Raw genomic sequence first — 17654 nt, forward strand, 5'->3', positions numbered from 1 at the left:
AAAAGTGTATTAATATCTGCTCCACTAATTAAGAATATGTGACAACTTAAGTATGAGCCTTGGTGCGTGTGAAATTCGCAATAACAGCTTTTGTGACTCTTCAGTTTACTGTATGAAAGGGAATTCCAGCTTTTCAGCTGAACTGAGCCTTATAACAGGAGGCTCCATTCTGGCGCAGCTGAATTCTAAATGGAGGAGTTGCATTTACAGCATGCCATTGTGAATTAATGAAGGACTGCAATCGGCTTCATCTCTACTCTCCTATCCATGTATGTTACTACACATATGAGCTTGAGAGCTAAGGCACAGCCAAACTCAATACATACAAGAGGAAATATTTACCCTATTCTCCAAAACCTCTCTCCCAAATCTTTCCCCATTGTTCTTAATAGCAACTCTATCCCCTTGATGATCAGGATAAAAATGTCAGCCATATCCGACTTTTCCTCACCTCCTACCGCCAGCAGACCCTGCAGGTTGTACCCTGAACCCAGCCCAGTTCATCATCTCCACCACTGACACTCTGGTCTAAGTCACTATCATCTTCTGCCTGGATCACGGCAGCTACATGTGGGCTGGTATCTGCTTCCACTCACCCTCATGATCGTTTCCAGTACAACCACTATGGCAGTTCTGTTAGAGACAGGTCACTCTTCTGTTTCCCATCCGACTCAGAGTAAAAGCCACAGTCATGCCCACTGCCTAGCAGCTGTGTGGACACCCCAGACTCTTTGCTCAGGCTGCTGTGGTCTCTGCTGAAGAGTTCCTCAGCAGCCGCACATAGTGTCAGCTCTCCACCTCTCCAAAGACTTCTCAGGAGGTGGCCTCCTTCACCACTAAGCAGAGCTCATGCTCTCCCGCCTTTATTTTTCTCCACAGCATCTGTCATTTCTAACTTGCTATCCCTTTGTTTTATCTCTTGCTATATTTCCCCACAGAAGCTTACACAATCTCAAGAGCAGGCTTATTGTCATGGTGCATGGACACTTTGGGTGACGTGAAAATGTACATACAAAAAGAGGCGCGCATTCTAAGTGCAGAGCTTGACAGATTTCATAGCATGAACACACCCAGGAACCCAACACCCGGATCAGGAAGCATTCCTTCCCTCTCCACTCACTACTCCCCAGAGGCAACTGCTGCCCTTACTTCTAGCTCCTCAGGGTAACATGGCCTGTTACTGAGCTTGTTATAAATGGAACCATGATTCTCTAGCATTATGGAGATACATAGAGATGTAACTCATTCTTACCGCTGAATCACAGTCCAAATAAACCACACTGATTTCTCCACTTCCCCATTTGTGGATGTCTGTACCATGTCTTGGCTGTCATGACTATCACTGCTATAAACATTCCAGTATGAATCTTTTGGAAAATATCTGTACATATTTCTATTAGGTAAGGTCAAGTACCAGTTGAACAACTGACAAAGGCTTCCTTGACTTAATTTTTTTTTGAGACAAGTTCTTACTGTGTCAATTAAGCTGGCCTCTAACTCAGAGATCCATCTACCTCTGCCTGAGTGCTAGAACTAAGAGTACACACACCACCATGTCTAACTTTCTTAATTTATATACATAGGTTTATAATGAATGGTAATTAAGTCAGTGCCTACAAACTCGCCATTCAAATGGAAACACACATTATTAACTCCAGTGAAGTGCTTTGAATATTCCTTCCTGACCGCACTTGGCTAAGTCTTCCTTTAGTCAGTCTTCTCCTTCTCCATGTATTTGATCACGTGTCTCCACTTCTGACTTCACGGAGATTGGCCATACACTTTGTATGTCCTGCAATCTGCATTTTCATGATATTTCTAGGCCACACTGAGTAGAATTGACACACATTAAAATTCTTCCTCCCACTGGTGTAGATATGCCACTGTAGGAATCCATTGTGTTTACCAGTGTTTTTAGGCAAATGAAAATTGTCTTCTTCAAGTTTTCAGATATTTCAGTGTTGCTGACTCTTCCAATGTCTTAGTATACCTTTTAGACAAGAGGTTTTCCAGGGCAGTTTTATCTAGACGTGAAACTGTGGGTTGATTGGCATGGGCACTTCTGAAGTGGATACAATAACCAGTCCCCTGGCAGGAGACAGAGGTCCCTGCTGCTGTATACAGGCTTATAACCCTGGGTATGATTAAATTTAACTTTTTGCCAATCTAGGAAATTAAGTGAGTTCATTGTAGTTTTTCAATTACATTTTCCTGATTGCTATTGAGAATGGGGATCTTTCCATCTAATTGAGCACTTGTAGAGATAGTCTATGACATCACTGAGATCTTTCCCACTTTTCAAACTGGTTGTTACTAGAAAGGCACAGAGACTGTAGGGCCTTTTCCTTATTAATTTATAGGAGGCCTTCATATACTGGGATTGTATGTATGGGTTGCCATGCCTAGCTCCTACTGATTCTTCATTATTAAAGTATTTGCTGAAATAATAATAAAATTTCAGTTTTATATGCAATATCAAAAACTGTCCTGTTCTTGTCATCTGTTTTCAGTATTTGAAGGTAGATTTGCAAATGTTCTGGTGTCTCAGTGTATTTCTGCTTTAAAGCACATTGCTCTCTTTTCAGGACCTGCTAGACCTGAAACAGAAATTCTTAACTAAGGGCCGGAGCCATGGCTCAGGTGTTAAGAGCACTGGCTGCTCTTTCAGAAGACCCAGGTTTGACTCTCAGCACCTCCTGGTGGCTCACAACTGTCTGTAATCCTAGTTCTAAGGGATTTGATGGTCTCTTCTAGCCTGTGTGGGTACCAGGTATGCACATGGTACACAGACACACTTGAAGGTAAAGCTCTCACATAAAATGAAAAAAATTAATTATTTGCTTTCACTTCTCATGAACTTGAAGTAAAAACTATAAAGGTTGAAACCAATGTTTTTAACAAAATAACTATTTTATCCACTTCAGAGGTAAGGAAAGAGGGATTTGCAGGAAAGTTGGTTTTTCAGACAGGAAGTAGGTGAACTTGGAAAGCTGTCACAGTTTAGATGAATACATACACTGACTGATGAAAGTCTATGATGAAGAGACAAGATCAGGAAGCGAGTCTTAGTCAGGCGAGGATCTCTATGTTATTTCCATATCTTCACCTGTTCCTCAAAAATTCCTAGGAGGATTTCAAAATACAACCTAAATGCACTGGTGTGACCAGGTGTGAGGGTGGACACCTGTAACCCCAACTACTCGGAGGATGAAAGGATCATTATACCTACAAGTTCGAGGACAGCCTAAACAAGACAGCAAGCCTTCATTTCAAATAAAGACAAGAAGCATAAAAACCAGGTTCGAATTGGCAAAACGGTTCAGTAGGTAAAGGAACCCACATGGTGGAGATAACTGACTCCATGCATGTGCCATTGCACACTGCACACCCACACAAACAAATTGAAACACTTTTGGTTTGCTCTTTCCTAAAATCTAGCACATTATACTCAGTGTTTCAAGTGGCAGTCAGTGTGTCGAAGCCTGGAAAGAGGCATTTTTTATTAGACATAACTTTGTACCTAGAAATCCAAATCAATTACAACACATGTGAAACTGGCCATCCTGAAGACTCAAGTTCTAGCCCTAAAATCCAGGAGGAGGGACAGGAAAGTTGCTTTGACTCCCCACACACAGTAGCACAAATGTGCCTGCAAACACACTAAATAAAACATTTTAAAAAGAAACTGGGCAGGGATCAAAATACACCACAATTTAATAAGTGAAGGAAATTAGGCCTTAAATGAAATCTTAATTACAAATCAAAGTTGCTCTGGAAACAACATTAAAACAAAAGTTAAAAAATCAGCCTAGAGTTGGAAGTGGTGGCCCCAGGCCTAAAATCCTAGCAGTAATGGAGACAGAGGCAAGAAGATCTTAGTGAGTTAGTTCTAGGTTAGCCAGGGATACACAACGAGACCCTGTGTAATAAGACAAACAACAACAAAACAAAATCAGCATAAACTCAGGATCACATAAGACATTAGTATAAGACCTTCGTTAGAATCCAAAGGGGATTTTTTTTTTTTTTATGTCTTGGGTTCAAGCGTATAAGAGAATTATATTTATAATATGGCAGGGTGTGTTGGTCTGAATGAGAATGGCCCCCACAAGCTCATGTTTGAATGTTTGGTCCCCAGTTGACAGAAGTGTATCAGAAGGACTGGGAGTTGTGGCCTTGTCTCTCTCTCCCTGCCTGCAGTTATGAATGAGGATGTGAAGCTCTCAATCACTGCTCCAGGACCATGCCTGTCCGTTCCTGTCATGATGATCATGGACTAACCCTCTGAATCTGTAAGCAAGCCCCTAATTAAATGCTTTCTTTTATAAAAGTTGCCTTGGCCATGGTGTCTCTTCACAGCATTGAGACAATAACTAAGACACAGAAAAATATATTTAATATTTAGTTAGAGTATATTGTTTTAGAATTCTGATCATTGGTCTCTATTGAATGCTAAACTTTTGGAAACATTTCTTTCTTATGTTTTTCTTCATTTTTTTTTTTTTTTGAGACAAGGTCTCATGGTATAGCCTTGGTTGTCCTAGAACTCACTCTGTAGATGAGGCTGGCCTTGAACTCACAGAGATCCATCCGCCTCTGCCTCCCGAGTGGTGGGATTAAAGGCGAGCACCACCACTGCTGGGCAAGTTAGCTTTTTTTTTAAGCTCAGCATTGCCAGAACTGGTATACTATCACTGTTCATTCTATAAGGAAGCATTGCTTACATGGCAAACTATAAACAAAAATGTGAAAGTCTGAATAAAGTTTTATTTTAAAGGTAATTCTAGTTAGATATTTACTTCTATCTTTTAGTTACTGCAACAGGATGGGCTCCAGAATTCCCCAGGGAACAGCAAAATCAGAAGATTCTCAAGTTACATGAATGGCTTAGTATTTGCATTTCACCTATACACACCCTCCTGTATATTGAAATCATCTCATAGTACTTATAAATCTAATATAATATGCTATATAAATAATTACCATAATATTTAGCAAATAATCATAAGTCTATACCTATAGACACACACATACTGCTTTTCAATGGATAAGGGAGGAATATATATTTTTTAAGTTAATCAATTATTTTATGTGTATGAATGACTTTCCTGGATACATGTCTGTGCATTGAGTGCCTGCCTGAGGCTGGCAGAGACCCTAAGAGGGCATTAGATCCTCTGGGACTGGAGTTACAGATAGTTACGAGCTGTCCTGTGGATGTTGGGAACCAAAACCAGTTCCTCTGAAAGTGCAGTAACTATTGAGCCATTTTTGCAGCCTTGAGGAAGACTATCTTTATGTTCTTACAGATATAGTTAGCTAGATATTTTTGAAGTGTCTCAACCTACAGTACAACTTTGAGTGAGAAGGAAGAACGGAACTAAACCCACAGGATTCCAACATTAGCACAACTACCCACAAGTGGCTCTCTAAACCCTGAGGCTTTTACCCAAAGTTCAATTTCCTTTCGGAACAAATAAACTGTTTTTTATTGAAGCAGCTTGGTCAGTTATCTTGGTCAGGGAGCCAGGCCTGCATGACATGCACAGAAGAGTGACCATGCCTTTCCCCATGGCATACTTACCTGTCAATAGCAGATTGACACTTGGGCCGGAAGATGGATAGAATCTTTACTCCTTGTCAGTTAATGATTTTAAACATTACCCAAGCTTTGATTCTTGTACTAATTGAGGAAATATGCAAATTTTAAAATAGTTTCTCTGAAGATGACAGCAGAGGAGGCCCTAGAGGAGTAGGCAGCCCACATCCCAGGAAAGCACAGCCCCATGGGATCCCTCACCTGTGACACTGTGATACTGCATTTCTTGGCCAGCTCCTCTTTGGCTTCTTCACTGGGGTAGGGGTTGCTGAGGTGCGAGTAGAAATATTCATTCAAGATTTCCGTGGCCTGTTTACTGAAGTTCCGCCTTTTCCGTCTATGAAAAAAGTAGGAAGGAAAAAGTAAGTCACAGCTACCAGTGGTACCCAAAGGAACAATTAATCAGGACCATATAAGAACGTGGGCTTCTAAGTCATCAGGATGAGAGCTATGCGAAACTCCAGGCAGCCTCTGAAGCACAGCACAGCTACAGCATCACTTAGAAAAATACAAGAACATGAAGACAATTCACCTCATTCTTTATTCAAAAAGTTTATTCAAGACCTAATGTGGGTCAGGCAGTGGTGGCGCACGCCTTTAATCCCAGCACTCAGGAGGCAGAGACAGGCGATTCTCTGTGAGTTCAAGGCCAGCCTGGTCTACAGAGTGAGGTCCAAGACACTCACAGCTACATAGAGAAACCCTGTCTCAAAAATCCAAACAAACAAATAAAAACCAAAAACACCTAATATGTTCTAGGTATTAAATGAAGACACATGGAGAATGAAACAAACAAACGACATGTTCTAGAAAACTTACAGGCACCTGGAGGGCAGGAAGAGGGTAGAAAGACATTAAATAAGAAAAATCAGTTTGGCAGTGGTGGCACACACCTTTAATCTCAGCACTAAGGAGGCAAAGGCAGGCGATTCTCTGTGAGTTCAAGGCTGGCCTGGTCTACAGCGTTAGTTCCAGGCTAGTCAGGGTTATACAGAGAAACCCTGTCTCAAAGACCCCCCTCCCCAAAGAACACAGAAATCAGCAGGTTTGCATCACAGTGACCACACAAAGTATCATGAAGGAAAAGTGTAAGAAGAAATGGCAATGTGTAACAGGGACACAGGACACTGCTATAACCCAGGAATGACTTCCTTGAAGAAATCAATCTGAGACCTGGAAAGGCTTAGGGGTTAGACAAAGAACAGAGGTGAATGGGAGCAAGCAGAGGTGCAAAAGAACTTTGTTAGTCTAAAGAGCTAAAAGAGAATGTGGCTCAGAAAAATTCAGGGAACATGGAGACAGCTTGCAAGAGAAAGGGGTCAGATGACAGAGGGTATGGCCCTTACAAGCTGTCCCAGGTTTACCTCCAAGCGCAACAAGAAGTGGCTGAGATTTCAAGCTTCTCTCTCCCTCCTTTCTTCCTTCCTACCTTTCTTTCTTTCTTTCTCTCTCTTTTCTTTTCTCTCTCTCTCTCTCTCTCTCTCTCTCTCTCTCTCTCTCTCTCTCTCTCTCTTTTAAAAAAGATTTTCAAAACAGAATTTCTCTGTGTAACAGCCCTACCTGTCCTGGAACTAGCTCTTGTAGATCAGGCTGGCCTTGAACTCACAGAGATCCGCCTGCCACTGCCTCCCAAGTGCTGGGATTAAAGGCGTGCACCACCACTACTTGGCTTGCTTTCCTGTTTCTTAAAAAAATATTTTTACATTTGCTTTCCTAAATGTGCGTGTGTGTGTGCTCACATATGCATGTGTACGCACGATGTGTGTGTGGAGGCACACATGGCACTCAAAGGACATCTTGTGGAAGTTGGTTCTCTCCTACCACGTAGGTTCCAGGACTCAAATTCAGACTGTCAAGCTTGGTATCAGAAATTTTGACCCACTGAGCTCTCTCATTTGCCCTACTTTTTATATATTTTTTTAATTTTGTTTGTTTTTTGAGACAGGGTCTCACTATGTAGCCTTGGCTGACCTAGAACTTGCTTATATAGACCAAACTCATAGAGATCTGCCTGTCTCTGGTGAGGCTATAGGCTTGCTGCACAGTTTCCATGTTAATAAAGTCACTCTGACACTGAGAACAGTTGGAAGAGGGCACAAAAAGAAATGCAGAAACCACTGAAGATTGAGCCTCACTCAAGCTGGAGGTGATGTAGGCTGGTACATGTGAGGACCACAGAAATAAGATTCAAGACCTATTTAGAAGGGAGATACAGTGGGAACTGATGGGGCAGTGCAGGAGTGAGACAGGGAGGGAAGGGAAGGAGAAAATATACACCATGAAGGAATTATGGGCTTCTGCACTTCAGCAACTACACAGACGGCAGCACAAGTTCCTCACAGAGGAAAGAACAGAGGAGCACATTTTGTTGTTTTAGCTGAAGGGGGACGAGTGCGGCAAATATCAGGAATCAGATATTTATTAACAACATATTTTGGGTAGCAAAAACATCACTTATATTCGGTGGTTATTATTTCTGTTTTGAAGAATTCCTGCCCGAAAATGAACAGCTGTCAGGTTTCACTTTAGATTAGCTACTCTGTGACTGGAAAACGCCTTCCCCAGATAATTCTCTCAACACTTGCTTTCAAATCATCTTAATGACTTTCTCAACTGCGATATCCTGCATTCCAAAAAGTGGTGTCAGGGTGTGATTAGCTGGTTACCACGGTATCACTAATGTGGCGGTTAGGTGCCACCCAGGCGGCACAGTACTCAGTCAGGGGAGCGATTAATGTAGGTTTGATAAAACCATCATAGGCTTCTATTTTGAAGCTTCATAACTTTCTGGAAGGTTAAACCATTGTTTCCTAGGGGGCGAGGGGAGCGTCAGAATCTATTTGGTGATGAAAAGGGTAGAGGAAGAGGAACTAAAAGAAAGGAAGAGAAACCCATTGAGAAGAATTCCCATTTTGCAGGAATCACAGGTAGCTTGAAAACAAAAGCAAAACCCTGAGGTGGGACCACTGCAGAGGCACACCCCGCTGAACAGGTGGAGTAAGCAGGGCAGAAAATGTCTAGAATTGACACTAACTTATCAAGTCGAAGGCATGATTTGCACTAAAAACCTACTTTTGTAGCTGTGTGTGGAAAACTTGAAGACCAGCTACACCAGGCTTCTCTGTCAGAAGACAGCAGCGAGCTGTTGCTGAGTGACAGCCCTCTTAGAACCAGACTGTCTGCTCTAACCTTTTCCACACCCCCAGTTTGGCCACTCCACTCAATTCTACTGCATGGCTATGACATGGAGTCCAGAGACAAGGCCAGGGTAAAGAGAATAAATGACAGGCAGGCATTTGTTTGGGCAATGGAGAAATGTAAAGGAGGAATGAGAAGAAAACCTCTAGGAAGTAAAGTTTGACTCACAAATTCTTGTCCAGGGGTAGTTTTGGCAAACATCTAAAAATGGGCAGCACAGACTGAGCTCCATGTGAATTACAGCCCGTGAGCAGCAGCCACACAAGCTTATTCCTGAATGTTTTACACTAATACTTCAGGCTTGTCTAATGGACATGGTCTTCCAGAAAGGCACACTGAGCAAGGGATCACCTGTCTGGGTAGGCATGCAGGCCTGGAACCTGGCTTCTTGGCACAGAGGGGTGGATCACTCAGAACCCAAACTCAGCGAAGGACTGAAGTGCAGAATCTGCACTCACTGGAAGGCACAGGCCAGAGGATGCTCCTGCACTTTATTAGTCTTTAGGAAAACCTCCCCTAGAATATGCCCACTAAGCATATGCCCTGGGTTTTACTCCCCTAGGGTGCCACACACTAAATGAGGCAACTCACAGAAGACAGTTCAAACGTCAGAAGATCAAGTATAGATTAGCTTCTTCATATTGTCTTCTCTGTCATTTCCTCTTTCTTCAAAGGACTTATCATCCTATTACAATCACTGGATCTGCAAATAGAATTCTATTTGATGGCATATGTGTTACCTGCTTATTATCTGTCTCCTCAAGTAGAATGCAAGCTAGACTGGTACATACATTTGCTTGTCTGGTTAACTGTCCTACAGCACAAGTGAGTAACTGAAGAAGAAAGAAGGGAGGGTTGGGGAGCAAGCTATAATGCGAACTAATAAAAATAATTAAAATGTTAAAAAATAAACTATGGGTCTGGGAATGGTGGCACACACCTTAATCCCAGCACTGGGAGACAGAGGTAGGCGGATCTCTGTGAGTTTGGGTCCAACCTGGTCTACAGAGCTAGTTCCAGGAAGCCAAGGTTAAACAGTGAGACCCTGTTTCAAAACAACAACAAAACCAAACAAATGAAAAAGCAGAAGGAAATGTATCAAAACATTTGCATCATTGTTTTTTTCTTAGAACAAAATTCTGGCTGTCCACCTTTTCTAATTTATGCATTTTCAAGACTTTCTACAATGATCTTGGTGTTTTAGACCTAGAAACAACAGTAAGTAACCCCTAAACAGTCAAGTGTGGTGGCACCTGCTGCAATCCCAGTTCCTCTGTCTGAGGCAGGACAACCAGGTGACTGAGACTCTATCTCAAAGTAGCAACTGTCAATGGGGCTGAGGGCATAGCTCACTGGTACAAAGATTGTCTGTCACATGCAAGATCATGTATTCTATCCTCATCACAAAACAAACGAATCCAACACAGAAAATCTTCACAACAACAAAGAGCAGGCCACACACAGCCTTCAACACCAAGAGGAGGGTGCTAATGTGAGCTATAGCAACGACAAACTGTAGTCTTGTTTTAGTTACTTATTTATTTGATCTGTCTTTTGGTAGTAGGATAAAACCTAGGGCCTCACACATGCTGAGCTCTACAACTGTACTTTACCCCCAAACCCAACAGGCTACCATAGTGTACATCAGGGTTCCATGGTGGTACTGAGAATAAGGGATGATGAGACTGGGCTGTGGGGAGTGAGCCTGGGGATAGAGGAGCCTGGGAAAAGATCTTAAACTAGTTTATATACAAAAGGATGAGCAGGAACCTCTAGACCAAGAAAGAAGGAAGCAAAAGCCAGTACGAGAGATGCCAAAAGAAGCCCGAGAGTCCTGGTGACAGCTCAGCAGGACCAGGGGATAAAGAATTTTGCTTAATTAGCAAAACAGCATATAATTAGGGGGAAATGTCTCTTGCTTGAATCTTAGATGGGTCTGGCATACAGATGTTCACATCCTTAGCCTTCTAACTGAATCACTGTCTCATGTATTTGTGTTGTATTCTGAGGGTTAGACGAAAATGATGGCTTCTGTCAGAATCCAAGGGGAGCAGAAAACAAGATAAAATAGAAATTCCTTTTCAAAGCTGGACAGACCCCTTGCTTGAGAAATGTCCCAGAGGCATCTTCACAGTCAGTGTGGACTAGGTCCTTGACAGCTCAGGAGTTGAGGGCACTTGATGGGTATAGTTCCCAGCACCCACATAGTGACTCACAACCATCTCCAACTCCACTTCCAGACCTGACACTCTCTTCTGACCATTGTGAGCTCCTGCACACATTGGTACACAGACAAACATGCAGGCAAAACACTCAAACACAGAAAATAAAAATAATATTTAAAAAACAAAGATTAAAGCAGAGTTTCATGAAAAAAAACTTAAAAACTTTTGGCGTCAAAATGGAGAGGATATAATTAGTCCTAAAGCCTCTAGCAGCAGCACCAATCCAACTTATTTCCAGAGTCACTCAGTTGGCAGCTACCTGAGTTACAACTTCTAGGACAGGAAAAGCTGTCTGATGTATGGGTACCATGAGGTGCATCACATGCCTATTCACAGAAAAGAGCTCATAGAGCCAAACTGAAGAAGAATCTAAGATTGATCAGCCAGTTTCTCTGAAAACACACAAGCAAAGGGGGAAAGCCATGCAGAAGATTCATGGCCTCACATACCTGGCATCAAGGAACCTTGATCTTAAAATCATAACTGCTTCACACGTGCTTTGCTTGAGCTGCATCTGAATGGAGCTAAATTTCCGATGGATGATGCCCACCATCCTTTCAATCTCTTTCGGGGAAATGGGGCGCGTTCTACTCTGTTCTCGAAGAAGGTTCATCACATGTGTTGTAAATTCATTACATGCCTGTAACAGGAAAAAAAAAACTCCTTAGGACACTGACGCTTTGTATTATCATACCCAGACATTCACCCATCTGAATTTCCACCTTACTAGCAATAGCCACAGCATTAGGCAGTGAGTAGGGAAAGTGTGAACTAAGCAGCTGAGGAAGTAGTGGTGGCAGAGTTAAAACAGCAAGATTTCTGAAACTGAATGGCCAGACCCTAACTGCCCTTCCCACCTGGCCCTGCTCCTTGACCAAATGATATGTACTATTGGAATGCACTGGCTGCTATCTCCTACCAAATGCATGCCCATGGCTAATACTAACTGCCTCCTATTTTCTGGAGGGTGTTATGTTACTCAGCAAATGGTTTCTGTAAGATCATGATGTTAAAACTCTCTTCCAGAGCTGCCAGGGGCACAGAAATGAGCAAGAGCTAGGCTTCAGAGATGAAGCATAATATCACTTATCACATAAAGAAACCAGTGTGAAGGCTGACGGGAAGACAGTGATAAGTGTTTCGCTAATTCCAGAGGAGGGCCACCCAGAAGCTTCATGGTAGAAGTAGTGCTTGGGCTCTAAAGAACAGGAAGGACTTTTGAGATGAAGACAAAGGTCTGAAGAGCACAGCCTAGCAATGCAGCATGTACTGAATTCAGAGGAGTGATGGCAGAAAGAGCAGAACTAACAAATTTCTGTTTGGTTTGGTGCTGGGGATGGTAAATTCACTGGCCCAGGGACCATGGTCCGAGTAAGCACACAAGCCTGTATACCAAGCATCTTAATAATATCAGGTCAGTTATCCACAGTGCAGGCCTCAGGGAACAAAAGCCGGTCAAGGAAAGCATCTCAGTTCTTCAGGAGAGAGGCAGCAAGAGACCAAGAATCCAAACTGAATCTGGAATCCTACTGAATCTGGAATCGCTACAATCCTCAGACACCATCTTTTTAAGTTCCCTATATTGTATGTAGTGCACCTACAGTCTATGTAAGTGAGCCTACACTGCAAGCCTGTACTGGTAAATAAACAGTGGTCTGTACCCTGAATAAAAAGAGCATCTACTATCTTAAGGTCACAGGAAAAACTTATTCTGAAGCTGTGATAATGTCCACCTCTCTCAATACCACCCATTAGAGCAATGGTTTTCCTAACTGCTCACTGAAGAACTAGCCTTTCACTTACTTAAATTTTGCTATATGCTTTCTAAGAGGTAGCAGTAAGTCTTGCTCACCTTTCATCTGAAGTATTTTTCAAATGTTTTAAATTTATGAGTAGTGGCCCATGTTCTAAGACTCTTCAGAGTGAAGTTGTACAATATGCACAGCAGACATTCAGTGAATACCTACCGGTTGGTAGGCTTTTGTACTACAACTCAAGAGTGAGAGTTAGGCTGGCTAACATCCATAAACCCAGCAGCCTACACCATAAGCAAAGGCGTCTAAATCGCAGTCCTGGGAGAGACTTAGGATAAGATTGTTGGGAACCTCCTGAAACTCACACACAAGCCATGTGCACTTGTGTATTTCTGAGGGAAGACACTGTGGGGTTGGTTTGCTTTCTTCTTAGAATCATAGGCCATACGTTTTTTTAAAGGCCAGTAATTATTGTCCTGATATTCAATACAGTAAAACATTAAGGAATTTTTTAGATTAAAAATAGGCTGGGCATGGCAGTGCACACGTTTAATCTCAGCATTCAGGAGGCAGAAGTAAAGGCAGACAGATCTCTATGAATTTGACGTAGCCTAGTCTACAGAGTGAACTCTAGGTCAGATTGGGCTACAAAGTGAGATATTGCCCCAAAACGGAAACAAACCAGAAGTTTTTCTGTCTTTAAGGAAATCAAACTTTTAAAAAGTAAATTTAAGATTTTCCATCACTATCAGTCTGGATTTACACCAAGCTGAAAGCACATGGCCACATGGCCAAGAAAGATATGTATATGTTTCCTGTGTTTTCCCTAAGGGAATGCTTATATCATTTCCAAATTCTGTAATATGACAACCTCAGCCTCTAGTTTTCTCATAAGTAAAATGAAAAATGTTGAATTATTTCTCACAGGGTTAGCAAATTCTATAGTTCCATAGAATGCTAACAGATGGTCCAAAGGTACAGTACGTTTGGAAACTGATGAGCTAACTCAAGCTGTGAAATACATTTTTGCAGGGCTCCTGGGTGTTTCTATGCAAACATATGTGCACACTAAATCCCTAAGGACAGTCTTTCTAACTTCACTCATAATTGGCCACAAGACCTTATATCTCTGGAGCAGTGCATCCCAATAAGACATACAGTGAGCCATATAAATTTTTTATTCTCTATGAGCCAACATTTAAGAAATCAGGTAAAATTAATTTTAACGGTATATCTTATTCAAACAATTCATGAATAACACGAATTTCAATATACAATCAATGCTTTAAAACTGTCCCTGAGGTATTTCATATCCTTTTGTGCACTCTTTCAAAGCCAGTGTATAGTTTACATCTCAAGTCAGACTAGCTACCTGTGGCTAATGGCTCTTGGCTGTTGCATGGGACAGTGCAGCACTAGCACATTCTGTGAACCAATGGGTTTGGTAATCCTAGTTCGTCAAACAGACAGACAGACAACAAACAAAAACCACAACCACACTGTCACATAAATACATAGGCTAGCCTCATTCAGGTGAAGATTACAGACTGTCCATCTTATTACATCTCAGCCCTTGAGCATGTCTTTAACATTCTGTGTGACAAAGGGGAAGCATGCAGAAAGCTCTTCTCTGCGTATCAAAGGGCAACTGGCTCAAGAACACCTATTGTATTCACAGTTTAGTCACTTTTCCCCAAAATGCTATTTCTTTATGAAAAGAAAACAGATAAATTATTATTTGGAGCTGACTATTTGGCAGATATTTGCTCAAAAATGAACCAAGTGAGTTGGTCCATCACATAGACCTAAATAGCTGGCAGAATTTGTGCCAATGACAAAATCTTAGTTTTAAATGGAAATTTGGATTTCTGAAAACTTGTGACCTTGATAATTTCCCTACAGAATTTCTGAGAGTCAGTGTTGACATTAGGGAGCCTATTTCATACTGTATAATGGTGTGCATTAGCACACACAAGATAGCCTTGATCCAGTGAGTTAATACTTCCAAAATGATCAATGCACTGTACTACAAAGCATGGAGAGCGCACAAGGAGGAAATCTATTCAAAGTACAAATTAGACTGATGGGTGCCCAGGGAGCACAACACAACACACTCATCCATACTGTTCCAGATTACTGCCCAGCAACTGACCGTTATAACCTCAACTTGTGTTGCGGTGTATAAAAAAGGAGATACACAACGATCTGAAAGGACATTGATATCTACCCATCTCTTCTCTTTTTCAAATCCTTTGTAAACAGGGATATATGGCAACAGACTGATATGGAAGTGAAATCAAGAATAAAGCTCATTTCTATCATGTCAAGATTAGTGTCTGCAAAAAGCATTGTTCTTCTCACAAATATTGAAGGTTTTTTTTTGTTGTTGTTCACTTTTTTTGGAGGGGGGAAGGGAGAGTCTCACTAATCCTTCCTTCCTGGAACTTTCTATGTAAACCAGGCTGGCTTTGACCACAGAGAGACCCACATGTCTCTTCCTTCCAAATATTGGGATCACCACACCCAGCTGAAGGTGTTTTAAAAAATTAAGTTAAAAAATTAGGCTAACCTGTAATAGCTTGCTACTATTTTTAAGTAATTAATTAATATTTTGAGTGTTTGTAGCTTTAATTTCTATTATGATAAATATCGATAGATAGAATCTACCAAGCAAAAGCTTCCGGGGGTGGAGGTCTTCAAAAGTGTTGCATTTAAGCCCCGCAGATGTAAACTGTGGGAACCGTTTGCTGGAGAATAGAAGTGGTTCGAGCTTTCTCACGGCGCTCTGCGAATTCCTGTAAACCTACTCACACACTATGGTCCCACCCACCGCAGGGCACGTGTCACTGCAAGAAATCAAGACATCATGTGTATGATTCTTGAGATAGTAGGATGCGTATTTTCTCTGTGATTCCTAATAAGTATCCTGAAGCTCACAAGAGAAAAAGAAAAAGGTTAAAAGAAAAAGTTTTTCCATTTAAAAAACTCATAATTTCCAAAAACATTTGCTGAACGTTTCACAACTTATTAAACGAAGTCATCTATGAATGAAAATGCTGATGAGCAATTTGGCATTAGCCCAGATTCACAGAACTCAGAGCTTTTCTTTAAGCCAGTAGTTCATACATGATTAATTAGAACATCTCATTTATGTGGTATGCACTTTAGCTCATTACTCTAAGTAAAATTCGTTAAGTATTTACATTTAGATAATTAAAATCTGGGTACACCCTTAAGAAAGACGCATACACTTTATACAAAGTGATATTTTCCCCTACACCATTGAAAGTAAATTACAGCCTTATTCTCATCATCATCTGTACTGGTTTAAGAGGAAAGCACAGCAGTGCCTCAGCATCTACTCTTTAAAAGGTGTGTTTTCATAAAAACATATAACAGAGTAAATGCTCAAATGATTTCAGAGCAGTTCGGATGCTGGCCACACTGCAGGGCGTTCACATATCTCCCTGCACCCAAGACTACATCTCTACATAATAAAAACAATTTTCATCATCATCCACTACTGTTTCTCCTAGTGGAATTATCAGTTAAAAACTTTCTAGTAAAAGATATAATATAAACGCAAATTTACTTAGTTAACTCGAATATTTAGGAAAAGGAGTTTTGATTTCTTGAATTTTCTGATGAGAATATTGGCAGAATCCCCTTCTGCTCTCAATTCAGCTACTAAAAACTAGTACGAATGTCTGTGTTTTAAAACATGCACAATATTGATACAATTTGCCTAAGTCATGGAAAGCTTCATCTGATAAGACATTTTAACCAATTCTTATTATAAGCCCCTTTCTTCGCCATTTCTTTCTTTTTAGAAAACAGAAACCATCTGATAATCCAGGGTTTAAAATATTTAGATCTTAGATAATGCTCTGATGATATTTTTGACTGGTAAAACTGTCTTGTTGATATTCAAATATATTTGAGATAACTATATGCAAAACTAAAGTTTTCAGTGTTTTTTTTTAAAATTGTAATGGTGGTTTTTTTTCAGTTGAAATTCAAGACTCAACACTTTTCTATTCTTTTAAATATACAAAATTGTATGTGAAACAGTGAAATCGGACAGAGGACCAGCACAGATTTGAAACAAAGTTTTTAAAAGGTTCAGTGGTCAATTCTAAAAGCCAAATCAGTTTTTGTAACTATCTCAATACGATGATTACTGGCAACAGTTCATATAACCCCCATTCTAAAATATACATTTGATGGAAAGAACAACTGTTTCTTATGGGTGGAAGCCCATTCAGATGTGACGTTACATGCTGACAGTCCCAGTTACTTTCAAGGCTGAAGCAGAAGATTCACTGAATCCAGGAATTTGAGCCCATCCTCAGCAATATAGTGAGACCCCATTTCAAACAAACAGTAGGTGGCCCTAAAATCTGACTTTAACTCTTCAGTTTCTAGATGCTTTGATAACCTCATATGACCTTACTCTAATGTTATAGATTTTCATGTTCATTGAATGCTTATTAAATCTACAAATTCTTATTTGAGGATAAAAGTTAACATTTAAAGATATTATATAAGCCAACTGGGATGAGATCAATATACAGCCAACCAACCAGTAACTTAGAGAAAAAGGGAAATATGCAAATATTCCTTCCAAGCAAGAAAACCTTTGGTGTGAAAGCCAGTGTGTAAAACCTGGCTGTGTATGCTGGCACATGCCCATAATCCCAGATGCTCAGAAGGCTGAAGTGAGAGGCTCACAAATTCAAGGCCAGTCTGGCAACTCAGCAAGACCTTGTTGTCTTGATATAGAGTTAAAAGGGGCTGAAGTAGAACACTTGCTCAGCACACCTGAGACCTTAAAGACACTTCCCATGAAGCAATGGGTAAAAAGGGCCTTGCTAGGGA

At 41.0% G+C, this 17654-nt stretch overlaps 1 protein-coding gene across 2 annotated transcripts in view; it reads right to left on the reverse strand.

Annotated features, from left to right (window-relative positions):
- Pbx3 (PBX homeobox 3) overlaps nt 1–17654 on the reverse strand; it is a 190581-nt gene that overhangs the window by 23508 nt on the left and 149419 nt on the right. For both annotated transcript variants that reach the window (XM_057755790.1, XM_057755789.1), the window contains exons 4-5: nt 11472–11662; nt 5801–5936 (exon numbers count right to left, since the gene is read on the reverse strand). In XM_057755790.1, the coding sequence (XP_057611773.1) occupies nt 5801–5936; nt 11472–11662 (327 nt within the window). The remainder of the gene's footprint in view (nt 1–5800; nt 5937–11471; nt 11663–17654) is intronic.

Source organism: Chionomys nivalis, chromosome 22 (genome assembly GCF_950005125.1).
Source record: "Chionomys nivalis chromosome 22, mChiNiv1.1, whole genome shotgun sequence".
Classification (NCBI taxonomy): domain Eukaryota; kingdom Metazoa; phylum Chordata; class Mammalia; order Rodentia; family Cricetidae; genus Chionomys; species Chionomys nivalis.